The 15,559-nt window shown below is 38.3% G+C and overlaps 1 protein-coding gene across 1 annotated transcript in view; it reads left to right on the top strand.

Annotated features, from left to right (window-relative positions):
* The window catches only part of MAP3K5 (mitogen-activated protein kinase kinase kinase 5), a 236,587-nt gene that overhangs the window by 93,831 nt on the left and 127,197 nt on the right, over nucleotides 1-15,559 (top strand). The window contains exons 5-8 of the mRNA XM_054491631.2: nucleotides 1,655-1,848; nucleotides 2,966-3,134; nucleotides 4,283-4,389; nucleotides 6,048-6,218. Of these exons, the coding sequence (XP_054347606.1) occupies nucleotides 1,655-1,848; nucleotides 2,966-3,134; nucleotides 4,283-4,389; nucleotides 6,048-6,218 (641 nt within the window). The remainder of the gene's footprint in view (nucleotides 1-1,654; nucleotides 1,849-2,965; nucleotides 3,135-4,282; nucleotides 4,390-6,047; nucleotides 6,219-15,559) is intronic.

Here is a 15,559-nt window from a genome sequence, read left to right as displayed (position 1 = left end):
GTCTGTTTCTCTATCGCCACCTCTGCCGACCTGGTCATGCCACAGCATGACTCATCTCCTCAAACCTCGTATCTCTTCCCTTTAGTGCATCTTGTTACCTGCCCAGGCTGCCAAAATGCACAGTTTTGATTGTGTATTTTGTGCATTTTGATTGTGCACTGTGAAAATGCACAGTTCTCCCTCCCTCCCTCCCTCCTTCCTCCTTTCCTCTTTCCTTCTTTCTCTCTCTCTTTCTCCTTCTTTCGTTTGTTCATTCGTTTGTTCTCCTTGACAGAGTCTCGCTCTGTCACCCAGGCTGGAGTGCAGTGGCGCAATCTCGGCCCACTACAAGTGATTCTCGCACCTCAGCCTCCTGAGCAGCTGGGATTACAGGCGTGCACCACCACACCTGGATAATTTTTGTATTTTTAGTAGAGACGGGGTTTCACCATATTGGCCAGGCTGATCTTGAGCTCCTGGCTTCAAGCAATCTGCCCGCCTTGGCTTCCCAAAGTGCTGGGATTACAGGCGTGAGCCATCACACTCAGCTGATTGTGTTTTCTTTCCTGCTGTGGATCCTTCTATGATTCTGCATTGTCCAGAATGTACAGTCTAACATCCTTAACTTTGCATTTAGTTCCCTTCCCTGAGCTCTGAGCTCCAGTCAGATTTGCTTACTCAGGGTATCCAACTCACTTTCCACTTTCATCCCTGCTCTGCTTTTGTTTGCACCAGTTTATCCTCGCTTGGGCATCATCCAGGAACCAAGAGAAGGTCAGTGAGCCCAGGTTGTAGTGGGCGAGGGGAGAGTGGCAGGGCTGAGGTTAGACAGGGGCAGAATCTGCGTAGTCAGGCCCTTGTACATTGCATTGCAATTTCTTCTTCCTCCCAAGAACAAGAGATGGGGCTTTAAGCAGCTGTGGGAAGTGATCTGAGGGAGGGTGTTGAAAGATCACTCTGATGGCTGAGTGGAGAGTAAATTAGAAGACAAGTGTGGAAGCAGGGGGACCAGTTAAAGCTGATGACAGTGGCTTGGGCCAGGTCCATTGGTGCATGGACTAAAGTGTTGGCCGAGAAGATGGAGGGAAATGGACAAATATGACATTATATTTTGGAGGCAGGACAGATGGGACTTCGATAGGATGTGGAAGGGGAAGGGAATGGAAGCATCAAGGATAACTTCTGGGCCTGTAGTTTTAGTAGTGGGAAGACAGAGAGCAGCCTCCCAGGGGGTGGATTTGAGCGGGATCTACTTGCAGCATCACCTTACATGTAGGAAGCCGTTCAAATGTGAACTTGTAGCATTTTCATATGTGTATGCTACGCCCTGTGACTAAATTATAAGTTCCCTGAAGGCTGAAGGCCATGCTTTAAACTACTTTTTCCAATAGCAATAACGTAGTGCCCTAGCCTTGAAAGATGGTGAATAAATATTTAATTGATGGATAGAAACTGTTCCACTCTTTTTTTGGTATCATCTGTAAGTCCTAATTATTTGAAGTAAGCAGTGAAAGGAATTGGGGAAATTTTCATTGTCGTAGGTCATAAATAAATAATGAGGCTTTTCTATTTCCCTTTGCATTTGGAATTATTTAAAATGAGTAAGACATGGGATTCTGTCTGTGCCGTGTCTCCAGGCCAGCTCCCCACTTGCTGGTGCCTCCTCTCTCCACAGATGTGCACTGGGAACTACACCTTTGTTCCTTACATGATAACTCCACATAACAAAGTCTACTGCTGTGACAGCAGCTTCATGAAGGGGTTGACAGAGCTCATGCAACCAAACTTCGAGCTGCTTCTTGGACCCATCTGCTTACCTCTTGTGGATCGTTTTATTCAACTTTTGAAGGTGGCACAAGCAAGTTCTAGGTAAAGTTTAATTAATAATGCCATTTGGTGATGATAATGAAGTGTTATTCTACTTCTTTATTTGTGCATGATATCAGGTGCTCCTGAGATATCAGTATGCAGCTAAGAACTAGGGGGAAAATGTTTATTATCCTCCAAGTAGATAAAATAGATGCCATATAATACATTTTATTGACAGAACCACAACAGAACAACAACTTGAAATCAGCAAAAAATTAAAAAGTCTACTAACTGCTTTATAGTGATGGTAGAACTAAAAATATATACAAAGCAAGTACAGAAACAATACCAGGATAAATGTACAGAGACTTCTAGTGTAAGGGCAAGAACACTTCAACTTTAATTAACTCTTAACTCTAATTGTTCTTTCAGTGAAGAACAATTATTTATATTAATAAATGATAGGCTGAGTCAGAAAGTTAAGGTTATATTATGTTCAAATCATAGGTACATCACGGCCAGTGCCGTGGCTCATGCCTGTAATCCCAGCATTTTGGGAGGCCGAGGTGGGCAGATCACTTAAGATCAGGAGTTCAAGACCAGCCTGGCCAACATGCCGAAACCCTGTCTCTACCAAAAACACAAAAATTAGCCAGGTGTGGTGGCGCACACCTGTAATCCCAGCTACTCACGAGGCTGAGGCAAGAGAATTGCTTGAACCCAGGAGATGGAGGTTGCAGTGAGCCAAGATCATGCCAGTATACTCTAGTCTGGGCAACAGAGTAAGACTCTGTCTCAAAAACAAAAACAAAAAACAAACAAACAAAAAAATCATAGGTACATCTAATTTATTTAGAACAATTTGTACTGGAAACAGTAAAATGGAAAACAGAGTTTTGGCATTTTAAGTGGTTTTTTGCAGGAAAATGTATTAATATGGAGTATCTTTACCTTTAATTCTTTCTGAAGGCAGAGTAATAAAAGAAATACATTGGCTTCTAAATTTCTTAAGAATGCCAGATATGTAAGATATTTATTTAGGCATCTGAATGAATTGAAAGCTACAAATGCTTTATAGCTAATGCTGCAATATCATTCATTTCTTTATTAAAATTATTGCTTTTCATTGAAATCGTTTCTAATGTCAAACTCTTTGAAATGTGTGTGTGTTTACCAGCCAGTATTTCCGGGAATCTATACTCAATGACATCAGGAAAGCTCGTAATTTATACACTGGTAAAGAATTGGCAGCTGAGTTGGCAAGAATTCGGCAGCGAGTAGATAATATCGAAGTCTTGACAGCAGATATTGTCATAAATCTGTTACTTTCCTACAGAGATATCCAGGTGAGAAGATGTTTAAAGTGAAATCTTAGTTGTGTAGCATGTTGGAGGGATAAGGGAGTATTAACCTCAAATTTCAGTTTGCTGGTAAGCAGTTCATGTTACTACATGTAATTTTTTATTGACTCTCTTAAGCTTTCCATCCTATAATTTTATGATGAATGAAAAAGACTCATGTGAGTTAACCATCAGTGATTGTGAAAGACTTGTATGGTAAAGGCCTGACTTTTTCCTCCAAAAGAACAAAAAGAAAAATCTGCTGGCACAGCGAACCTGTGGACACAGTCTATTCTACTGCTAGCCTCAGGCACACCTGTCAGTGAAAGCTTTGTTTTGGCAAATAGCAGACATTTTTAGAGCTTTCTGGGCATACCTTTTATCCCTTGAAATTGTATTGCCTGAAATTGATAGTGCTGAATCTAACTTGCCCGAAGGAAAAAATATGTAATTGATTACTTACAGAAATAACTTTAAAAATATGTAACGTAAAACACACTAACAGGTTATATCATTTTTATTGACATGTCCTAAAATTTTAAAAATAGAATAAAATCCTCTCCAAGTTAGGGATCTGCTCTTAGGTTTTAATAGTAAAATTTAAGTGACATCTGGTTTCTTCTTTCCATTCCTAGCCTTTCAGTTCTGTGTAAAGGCTTCATGTGGTCGAGACAGACTCACATCCATGGAGGGCTGTGGCACATAGGATCCTGTGGCTAGAGTGCTTACTCATGTGACATGAAACTGTGTTGCTACTTGTAACAGAAGTTCAACCAATTGCCTCATGTCCTTGACATTTTTATTTCCCTGAAATTGTTAGAACACTGCATACCGGGAATCTGGCTCTATGGAGAAATAAACCACCTATATTTAGACAGTAGATCACTATCATGCTTGGTGTTTTTGTTTCTTTTGCTTTTTTAGTTTTTGTTCAACATGGTAACTCTATGTTTGTAATGTTTTTATATATACGATCTAAACCTTTTAGAAGAAAAACAACAAAAACTATTCTAGGTTCTTCAAAGTGTTCTGTGGATTTTAATGTCTTTTTAATGTGTTTCTTGAATTCAGATATCTGGTTGTCAAAAGACATGTTATTGTGAGAATTTTCTCCTAGTGCTTTAATTCTGTGCTATTCTCATCTCATTTGAAAGGACTATGATTCTATTGTGAAGCTGGTAGAGACTTTAGAAAAACTGCCAACCTTTGATTTGGCCTCCCATCACCATGTGAAGTTTCATTATGCATTTGCACTGAATAGGTAAGAAGAAAAAGTTCCCTTACAGAATGCGTTAACATATTATTGTGTAACCTGCAATTCTTTACAGGGAATGTGTTTACTGCAGCATCAGCATCGTAAGAAGTCCCTATTAAAATGTAATATTAGAATATCTGCTTCAACCCCGTGAAATATAGGAAGCATGCATTCTCATTTTTTTCTGATTTATTTTTCAGTAAAAAAAGTCTCACACTGTTGGTATATTTAAATTCTTACAGGTTTTCTGCTCTGTCAAAGTTTGTATTTGCTATTCATATTTTTTAGAATTGTAAAAGTTACATGAATATGATGTTATCTTTAAGCAAATACACTCAACACCAGATGGTCATTCACACAAAAGTTTTCACTAGAGTAAGGATGGTTATGTCTAGGTGAACATAGTGTTAGATATTTATTACCAAGGATAAAAAGGAATTTCATGGACAGAAGATTTGAAGTAGTAATTGAGAATAGAAATGATAATTTTTTTTATAATAGCTTTATTGAAATATATTTCACAGGCTGGGCATGGTGGCTCACACCTGCAATCCTAGCATTTTGAGAGGCCAAGGTGGTCGGATTGCCTGAGCTCAGGAGTTCGAGACCAGCCTGGGCAACACGGTGAAACCCCGTCTCTACTAAAATACAAAAAAATTAGCCAGGCGTGGCAGTGTACGCCTGTAGTACCGGCTACTCGGGAGGCTGAGGCAGGAGAATCGCCTGAACCTGGGAGGCAGAAGTTGCAGTGAGCCAAGATCATGCCACTGCCCTCCAGCCTGGGCAACAGAGCAAGACTCTGTCTCCAAACAAACAAACAAACAAACAAAAAGAAATATATTTCATCAAAACAATAAATTTTAAAACATTTTCATCACTCCACAAGGAAACCCTGTACCCATTAGCAGCCCCCCTTCCATTTCCCTCCCAAATCCCCCAACTCTAGGCAGCCACAAATCTACTTTCAGTCTTTACAGATTTGCCTATTCTGGACATTTCATATAAATGGAATCATACAGTATGTGGTCCCTTGTGACTGACCTCTTTCATTTAGCATAATATTTTCAAGGTCCAAGAAATGATAACTCTTATAGAATTTTTATCTGGTTTTGTGAACTGTCTACACCTACTATGTTAAAACATGCTACATAAAGCAACTTCCTTAGATAATGAGTTAGTCACATGTAGAAATCAAGCAGTTCTTGGGTTTGATTTGATTTTTGGTATCATCTGTGAATGAGTTTGCTAAGTTTTGGAGCAAAAGCCATTGAAACCTAAAGTCAGGGTTTTGTCCCTACTTGGATTAATTTACTCTACCCTATTCAAAAACACAGACTACAACTCTAATCTCATTTCACCAACTTGAACATGCATTTAGGCTGCAGGGAAATTGGAAGGATTGTGGATGAGTAAGTACAAATCCATCACCATTATTAACACAGAAACTCAAAAGAAATCCTTGTTAGACCTAGTAGGCATACAATGGGATAAAACAAAAAATTAGGCTTAAGACAGAGGTTTACAGAGGACTCTCAAAATCTGATTGTTTCTATCCTGGCAAATTTCTCTAATATGAATCAACATGTTAAATAGAGCTTTTTAAAAAGAATTGACCTATATTGCTTCTGTAATGTATATTGAAACAACAATGTCTTCTGCCTTAGGAGAAATCTCCCTGGAGACAGAGCAAAAGCTCTTGATATTATGATTCCCATGGTGCAAAGTGAAGGACAGGTTGCTTCAGATATGTATTGCCTAGTTGGTCGAATCTACAAAGATATGTTTTTGGACTCTAATTTCACGGACACTGAAAGCAGAGACCATGGAGCTTCTTGGTAAGTAAATAGTATATAAATGAGCTACTTAGTAAATTCATGGCATAAAAAAGTATTTGCAAATGAGAGTGTTAAAGTATTATTATAATCCATAAGATTGTGTATTATGAACTAAACCTTAGATTTTATTTTATTTTATTTGATTTTATTTTTGAGATGGAGTCTTGTTCTGTTGCCCAGGCTGGAGTGCAATGGTGTGGTCTTGGCTCACTGCAACCTCTGCCTCCCAGGTTCAAGTGATTCTCCTGCCTCAGCCTCTCGAGTAACTGGGATTACAGGTGCCCGCCACCACGCCCACTAATTTTTGTATTTTTAGGAGAGACAGGTTTTTCCCAGTTGGCCCGGCTGGTCTTGAATTCCTGACTTCAGGTGATCTACCTGCCTCTGCCTGCTAAGGTGCAGGGATTACAGGCGTGAGCCACCGTGACCGGCCAATCTTAGAGTTTATAACTTTAGTAAATAATTTGATGAAATTCATTTAACATGGTAGAGTAAATTGGGATAAATGGATGAAAAGATAATTTAAGAAATATAATTTTAAAAAGATATTTTAAATAAGTAATATAAATAGTAAAATATAAATTTGTAGAAAAATTTATATAAAGACATTTTAAAAGACCTGAATGAAAGGAAAAAATATACCAAGTTTGTAGATGAGAAGTCTTGATATTTTAAAGATTTTAATTCCCCGCAGCAGGGGTTTTCATGTGATTTGACAAACCAATTCCAAAATTTATTTGAAAGAATAAAGGACTGAGAATAGGCAAAGCAATTCTGGAAAAGGACAAGGTGGAAGGACTTGCTCCACCAGTTAACAAGACTCATTATAAAGCTGTAATGATTAAGATATTGCAGTATGGCTATAGGCATAGACAAACAAAGCACTGGAATAGAAGAGACAGCATGGAACAGACTAAGATTTACATGAGTCTAGATTTATGGCAGAATCAGCTTCATGAGCTGTAAAGGAAAGGATGGACTCTGTAGTAATGATACTGGGAAAATTTCTTTATCTGCTTGGAAAAATAAAATAAAGTTCTATCCCCATTTTAAGCCATGCACAAATAAATGAAATCTAAGTGAATTAAATACCAAAATATGAAAAAATACTTTAGAAAAATATTTTTAGGATAAAGTGTACAAATTATATATGACTATTGGATAAGCAAAGATTTCTTTCTTTTTTTTTTGAGACAAGGTCTTGCTCCGTCACTCAGGCTGTAGTGTAGTGGTGCAATCTCGGCCCACTGCCACCTCCACCTCCTGAGCTCAAGTGATCTTCCCACCTCAGCCTCCTGAGTAGCTGGGACCACAAGTGTGTGCCACCATGCCTGGCTAATTGTTTGTATTTTTGGTAGAGAGAAGGTTTCACCATGTTGCCCTGGCTGGGGCAAAGATTTCTTAAACAAGGCTTAAAAATGCCATATACCATAAAAGATAAGACTGGGAAAATGGTCTACGTGAAAATTGGCTTCTGCTCATCAAAGTAGTAGCTTTTGGAAACAGCAGAGTAGATTCTATTGTGCTGATCTTCCTGTTGATAACAATTATAAATGTTGGAAAAAAGTTGGAAAGCACTGAAGAGTGATTAAAAGTAGCCAGAAACTGGAAAGGTTTTCATCCTTGGATCAAGGGCACCGCATAGGATAAACTCCACATTTAAATGGCTTTTCCCTCGAGGCATTCCCTGGTCTGTAGGGAGCAGGACAGATAGAACTCTAGCAGGAAATCACAGTCTTATTGGCCTGAGAGTGAGTTTGAGGCTGCCAGAGGACCTGGACATTGAGCGGGATAAGCCTTTGTGTGAACAAGGTGAACCACCAATAATTTATTTACCTTTTATTAAAAAACTACATACTCTTAAGAGGAGGATAACAAATCCAAACTCTCTACAGCTTATCATCCAAAACGTCTAATACACCATAAAAATTACTAAGCAACTGGGTGTGGTGGCATGTTGCCATTGTTCCAGCTACTCAGGAGGCTGAGGTGGGAAGATGGCTTGAGCCTAGAAGTTCAAGACCTGACTGGAAAATATGAAAATACCTTGTCTTATTAAAAAAAAAAAAAAAAAGAAAGAAAAACTCTCAACTACTAAAGAGGTGAAGAAATAGGAAAGTGTGATTCATAATTAAGAAAAAAATTATTCATAGAAATAAACCCATAGATAAAACAGAGTTTAGAATTACCAGACAAGGGCATAAAAATAACAATGATAAATATATCAAAGAATCTACTTGAAAAGATGAATATAATGGGTGAAAATATGAGGAATTATAGGAGATATTTGGAAACTGGAAATAACCAAACGTGAGTTCTAGAACTGAAAAGTACAATATCTGAAGTTGAAATGTTATCAAATCAGATTAACAGCAGATAGGACACAATACGATAAAGGAGCAATAAACTTCAAAACAGGTTATTAGAAATCATTAAAATTGAAGCAGAGGAAAGAAAAAGATTAAGTCAGTAATAATTCCAATGACCTGTGGCATTTAGTGGTCTAAATACTTTTTTTTTTTTTTTTTTGAGACGAGTCTTGCTCTGTTGCTCAGGCTGGAGTTCAGTGGCGCAATCTCACCTCACTGCAACCTCTGCCTCTTGGGTTCAAGCGATTCTCGTGCCTCAGCCTCCCACATAGCTGGGATTACAGGCATGCCCCACCATGCCCAGCTACTTTTTGTATTTTTAGTTGAGTCGGGTTTCCCCATGTTGTCCAGGCTGGTGTCAAACTCCTGACCTCAAGTGATCCACCTGCCTCGGCCTCCTGAAGTGCTGGGATTACAGGTGTGAGCCACCGTGCCCAGCCTTGAGTGGTCCAAATACTTCTAATTGGAGTCCCAGAGGGAGAGGAGAGATATACTGTTGCAGGGATAATATTTGAAGAATTAGTGGTCAAATATTATCCAAATCTGTTCAAACAAACAAACAAATAAAAAACACCTCACAGATCTAGGAAGTTCAGCAAAGCCCAAGAAGCATAAATATCAAAGAAAATTATCTCTTGGCACATCATAGTAAAATTGGTGAAAAACAGAAATACAAGAAAAGGTCATAAATGCAGCCTAAGAAAGAAGATACATCAGGGGAAAGAGTGAGTGCTGAAGGAAGCCAAAAGATAATGGAATAACATTAAAGTGCTGAAAGAAAAAACCCCAATCAACCAAGAACTCTATATCCACTGATAATGTCTTTAAAATACAGGGGTGAAGTAAAGACAATTCTAGATACATCAAAACTGAGATAATTTGTTGCCAGCAGAACTTCACTACAAGAAATGTTAAAGTCTTTAGGCTGAAGGGAAATAAAACCAAATGGATCTACAGGAAAAAGCATATAGCACTGGAAATGATAAATATATGAATAAATGTAAAAGATACCATCAACAAAGAAATCACAGGGAACAATGCATGTAACCAATATAGGATATGTATTCAGTATATATAAATAACTCCTCAAAATATCTTCAAGAAAAATAGATTAAAAAATGCATAGGATATGAACAGGTTATTCACAAAAATGGAATCACAAATGGCCAATAAACATATTTTTGAAACATATTAAAAGATTATTTTTATAATACTTTACAGTATTCAGATTAACCAAAATTTATAAATCTGACAATATCAATTGTTAGCCAGGATGTTAGAGAAATGTGAGTCCTAATGCTTGCTGGTTGTGCCATAAATTTCTATACTCACTTAAAAGATTTTAGCATTATTGAGGAAAGTTGAGAACTTGCCTCCCATAGGTCCAGCAGATTTATGTACCCTAGAGTAAATCTTAGACATTTCTCTACATAAAAGTTTCAACATAAAAAAAACTTTAAAAAAGTTGAGCAAAGTAAGCAAGTGGCAGAAGGATACAGAGTACAGTGTCATTTATAGAATGTTTAAAAACAGTCATAGAGATTTAGTATAAGTATAGATGCACGGATGGGCATCATAAACTCAAAATTCAGTATAATGGTTACCAGTAGGGAGGAAGAAGTAGAAAGAAATCCTGGAGTGATTCACATGCAATTTCAAGTATATTAAAAATATTTTATTTCTTAAGCTGAGTAGGAAGTATATTGGGGTGTTGCTTATATTATTCTTTTGTACTTAGTATTCCTACCACATTCCCGAAATAGTCCTTGATTTAAAAAAAAAATTAAAGGAGGCCAACTTAGTTTAGGAGTTCCTGTATGGTAGCCATAATTTTTTTTTAAGTTTTGAAACAGAAATCTTAGCTTTTAGAAATCTTAGATCATTTTCACACTTTAGAGGGACTGTTTAGTTCTTTTATGTGCTGCCAAAACAGAACACAAGAGACTGGGTAATTTACAATGAATACACATGTACTTCTCATAGTCCTGGAGGCTGGGAAGCCCAAGATCAAGGGGCCAGCATCTGTCAAGGGCCTTCTTGTTACATCAGCTCATGGCAGAAGGGGAAAGAGAGAGTGGGCAAATGGGGCTGAACACGTTCTTTTAAAAGGAGCCCACTCCCTGTATACGGAACCGATTTCTGGTATAACAGCATTAATCCTTTCATGGGGTCAGAGCCCTTGTGGCCTTTCACCTTTCATTAGGCTCCACCTCCTAACACTATTGCATTGGGGATTAAGCTTGGAATACATGCTTTTGGGGAGAAACATTCAAACCATAGCAAGAACTGAAAGTAGGGTAATGGGGAGAAGGAGAAACACTTGGGGACAGTAATTTCCTAGATCCTTTAGGGAAGCTTTGGTTTGGACTTTTAAATTTGTACTATAAATTTTTATTACACTGCTAAGAGTTTCACAGTTTATCTTAACCAAATTTATTTTTAAAACTTTTATTTTTTGGAAATAGTGTCTTGCTCTGTTGTCTAGGCTGGAGTACAGTGACACAATCATAACTCACTGCGGTCTCAAACTCCTGGCCTCAGGCAGTCCTCCTGCCTCAGTCTCCTGAGTAGCTGGGACAACAGGTGCACGCTATAACACTTGGCTAATTTTTAAATTTTTTGCAGAGATGCGGTCTTGCTGTGTTGGCCAGGTTGGTCTTGAATTCCTGGCCTCAAGTGATCCTCCTGCCTCAGCCTCCCAGAATGGTGGGATTGTAGGCATGAGCCACTGTACTTGGCCTTAAACAAGTTTTTTATTTTTTCTGCTGTTACAAAAGAGGAGTGTAATTGTGCAGCCCTTTTATTACCCTGATGTTTACACTTTAGGACAATTCTTAGTTGTAGGAGATTTAGAATCGGATATTTGAGAAGCATTATGCCCAGTATAAATGCTTTGGTATGCAATGAAATGCATAGGTAATCCAAAAAGGCCTGGTTTTCAAGGTCAATGAATTAAGATAGAAAACATCTCCTATGAAGTTAGAGTGCATTGTGTACAAGGATAAAATAGAAGTGTTTTTCCATTTGAAAACAAAATAATTTAGAAGACTGAGAGCTTTCAAGGTCGCATAAAGTTCAGTTAAGGAGCAGAGTTTTTTCTGGTTTTGTTTTTGTTTCAATTTTCTGTACTTACAAATTCTGGCTCTTTTATTTTAATAATTCCCATTTAGCCTAGGAACGTTAACTGCCTCTCAAAAGAGCTTTGTGTTCAAGGTCTTCAGGTCAAATTGAAGATGTCAGGATTTTTATGATTTCATTTTAAGCTATCCATTTATTTTCTATTAAGAACAGAAAATGCTGTTAGAGCTCAAAGATTTCTAGATTTTTTTTTTAAATTATACTTTAAGTTCTGGGATACATGTCCAGAATGTGCAGGTTTGTTACATAGGTATATATATATGCCATGGTGGTTTGCTGCACCCATCAACCCGTCATCTACATTAGGTATTTCTTCTAATGCTATGCCTCCCCTAGTCCCCTATCCACCAACAGGTCTCAGTGTGTGATGTTCCCCTCCCTGTGTCCATGTGTTCTCATTGTTCAACACCTACTTATGAGTGAGAACATGCAGTGTTTGGTTTTCTGTTCCTGTGTTAGTTTGCTGAGAATGATGGTTTCCAGCTTCATCCATGTCCCTGCAAAGGACATGAACTCACCCTTTTTTATGGCTGCATACTATTCCATGGTGTATATGTGCCACATTTTCTTTATCCAGTCTATCATTGATGGGCATTTGGGTTGGGTCCAAGTCTTTGCTATTATGAACAGTGCTGCAATAAACATGTGTGTGCATGGGTCTTTATAGTAGAATGATTTATAATCCTTTGGGTATATACCAATAATGGGATTGCTGGGTCAAATGGTATTTCTGGTTCTAGATCCTTGAGGAATCGCCACACTGTCTTCCGCAGTGGTTGAACTAATTTACACGGCCACTGACAGTGTAAAAACGTTCTTATTTCTCCACACCTTCTCCAGCATCTGTTGTTTCTTGACTTTTTAATGATCACCATTCTAACTGGCATGAGATGGTATCTCATTTTGGTTTTGATTTGCGTTTCTCTAATGACCAGTGATAATGAGCTTTTTGTCATATGTTTGTTGGCTGCATAAATGTCTTCTTTTGAAAAGTGTCTGTTCATATCTTTCACCCACTTTTTGATGGGATTGTTTTTTTTCTGGTAAATTTGTTTAAGTTCCTTGTAGATTCTGGATATTAGCCCTTTGTAAAATGGATAGATAGCAAAAATTTTCTCCCATTCTGTAGGTTTCCTGTTCATTCTGATGGTAGTTTCTTTTGCTGTGCAGAAGCTCTTTAGTTTAATTAGATCCCATTTGTCTATTTTGGCTTTTGTTGCCATTGTTTTTGGTGTTTTAGTCATGAAGTCTTTGCTCATACCTATGTCCTGCATGGTATTGCCTAGGTTTTCTTCTAGGGTTTTTATGGTGTTAGGTCTTACATTTAAGTCTTTAATCCATCTTGAGTTAATTTTTGTGTAAGGTGTAAGGAAGGGGTCCAGTTTCAGCTTTCTGCATATGGCTAGCCAGTTTACCCAACACCATTTATTAAATAGGGAATTCTTTCTCCGTTACTTGTTTTTGTCAGGTTTCTTGAAGATCAGATGGTTGGAGATGTGTGGTGGTATTTCTGAGGCCTCTGTTATGTTCCATTGGTCTATGTATCTGTTTTGGTACCAGTACCATGATGTTTTGGTTACTGTAGCCTTGTAGTATAGTTTGAAGTCAGGTAGCATGATGCCTCCAGCTTTGTTCTTTTTGTTTAAGATTGTCGTGGCTATATGGGCTCTTTTTTGGTTCCATATGAACTTTAAAGTAGTTTTTTCCAATTCTGTGAAGAAAGTCATTGGTAGCTTGATGGGGATGGCATTGAATCTATAAATTACCTTGGGCAGTATGGCCATTTTCAAGATATTGATTCTTCCTACCCATGAGCATGGAATGTTCTTCCATTTGTTTGTATCCTCTTTTATTTCCTTGAGCAGTGGTTTGTAGTTCTCCTTGAAGAGGTCCTTCACATCCCTTGTAAGTTGGATTCCTTGGTATTTTATTCTCTTTGAAGCAATTTTGAATGGGAGTTCACTCATGATTTGGCTCTCTGTTTGTCTATTATTGGTGTATAGGAATGCTTGTGATTTTTGCACATCGATTTTGTATCCTGAGACTTTGCTGAAGTTGCTTATCAGCTTAACGAGATTTTGGGCTGAGACGATGGGGTTTTCTAAATATACAATCATGTCATCTGCAAACAGAGACAATTTGACTTCCTCTCTTCCTATTTGAATATCCTTTCTTTCTTTTTCTTGCCTGATTGCCCTGGCCGTAACTTCCAATACTATGTTGAATAGGAGTGGTGAGAGAGGCCATCCTTGTCTTCTGCTGCTTTTCAAAGGGAATGCTTCCAGCTTTTGCCCATTCAGTGTAATATTGCTTGTAGGTTTGTCATAAATAGCTTTTATTATTTTGAGATACATTCCATCAATACCTAGTTTATGAGCTCAAAGACTTCTAATGGGACAGTCTTCAGGAGTTGATCCTGCACATGACACTGACTGATTTATTTAGTAATGTAAGAATGCCACTTTTACTGTAGAGGACCCATCCATAACCTGCCATTATTGTCATTATATCTGTTTGTCCTATTTAACACTAAAAGGGATCCCCCACTCCCCAATCTTAAAATGGATGCCTTTTCATGCCCTTGCTTATAAAGCTATTTTGGTATTTCTTAGTGTTTTGTCCAGCTTCCGCTGTAGTGCAAACATACTCTTATTTGTGTTGGCATTGTCCCCGACCTCCCTTTCTGTTGGAGCTGAGAAGGAAAACTGCCCCGTCAAGGTGCTCACAGGGAGGAGGGCTGCTGAGGTTGTCGGGCATCTGGCCAGATGTACCCAGGATTATGCCCCTCATTAGTCATGGGTCCCAAAGGGATGTTTCAACTGACCTTTTTTTTTTTTTCTTTTGAGTCATAATCCTCTGGGTTTTCATTTCTTAAATGCTGTTGCTGGCATAAGGAGTGAGGTGTTAGGGCAGGTAGTCAGTCCCTCGGGCTTCTTTCCATGGACTGAATCATTTTCTGTTGACTTGAATAAACAGTAAGCCACTGATCATGGAAAGTTTAAGGATAAGAGTTCCAACTCAATGGAAAGAGAACCCAAGCAGTTGTGATTACAATGGCTCATCGAACTCTTTCTGCAAATCTCCTTTTTAATAATATTAATAAATGTTCCTGACCCACAGTAGAGGGAGGAAGTTTTACTCTCCCTGGGCATATTATCTGATTCAAGTACTAAATGGCAACGTTTTAGTGCTACAGAGAGTCTCTAATGTGATTTATTTTCCGATAGCTTTAGTTGTGGGTTCAGAACGTGAAAACAGAAAATAGGGGAAAAATGGGTTAGATTACTACTATTATTTTTTTTTTTTAGAACAGGATCTTGCTTTGTCATCCAGGCTCAAGTGCAGGGGTACAATCTTGGCTCACTGCAGCCTTGAACTCCTGGGTTCAAGCAATCCTCCTGTCTCAGCCTGCTGAGTAGCTGGGACTACAGGTGTGTGCCACCATGCCCAGCTACTTTTTGTATTTTTTTGCTGAGAGAAGGTTTCCCCATGTTGCCCAGGCTGATCCTGAACTCCTGGGCTCCAGATCCACCTGCCTCACCTCCCAAAGTGCTGGGATTACAGGCGTGAGCCACCGTGCCTGGCTGCTTTAGATTTTTCTAAGTGTGCTGAATTACAGTATATTGTTGGAACAAACTGTGATTCTTGACTCTTATGTGAGACAGAGAGTGAATGGTTTGAATGAATACATCCTAATTTAAACATTAAAACATAGTTCTCTAACATTTGATGTTTTGCATTGTCATTTCGTTAGTTATTTTTGTTCATCCCAGCTCTTGAGAATGGCTGAAATAATGCAATTTGTATTTAAAAGGTTGTGGCATTTTTCTCATA

This window comes from Pongo pygmaeus, chromosome 5 (genome assembly GCF_028885625.2).
Source record: "Pongo pygmaeus isolate AG05252 chromosome 5, NHGRI_mPonPyg2-v2.0_pri, whole genome shotgun sequence".
Taxonomy (NCBI): Eukaryota; Metazoa; Chordata; class Mammalia; order Primates; family Hominidae; genus Pongo; species Pongo pygmaeus.
The sequence above is the reverse complement of the archived record's forward strand: the minus strand, read 5'-3'. Positions and strand labels throughout refer to the sequence as shown.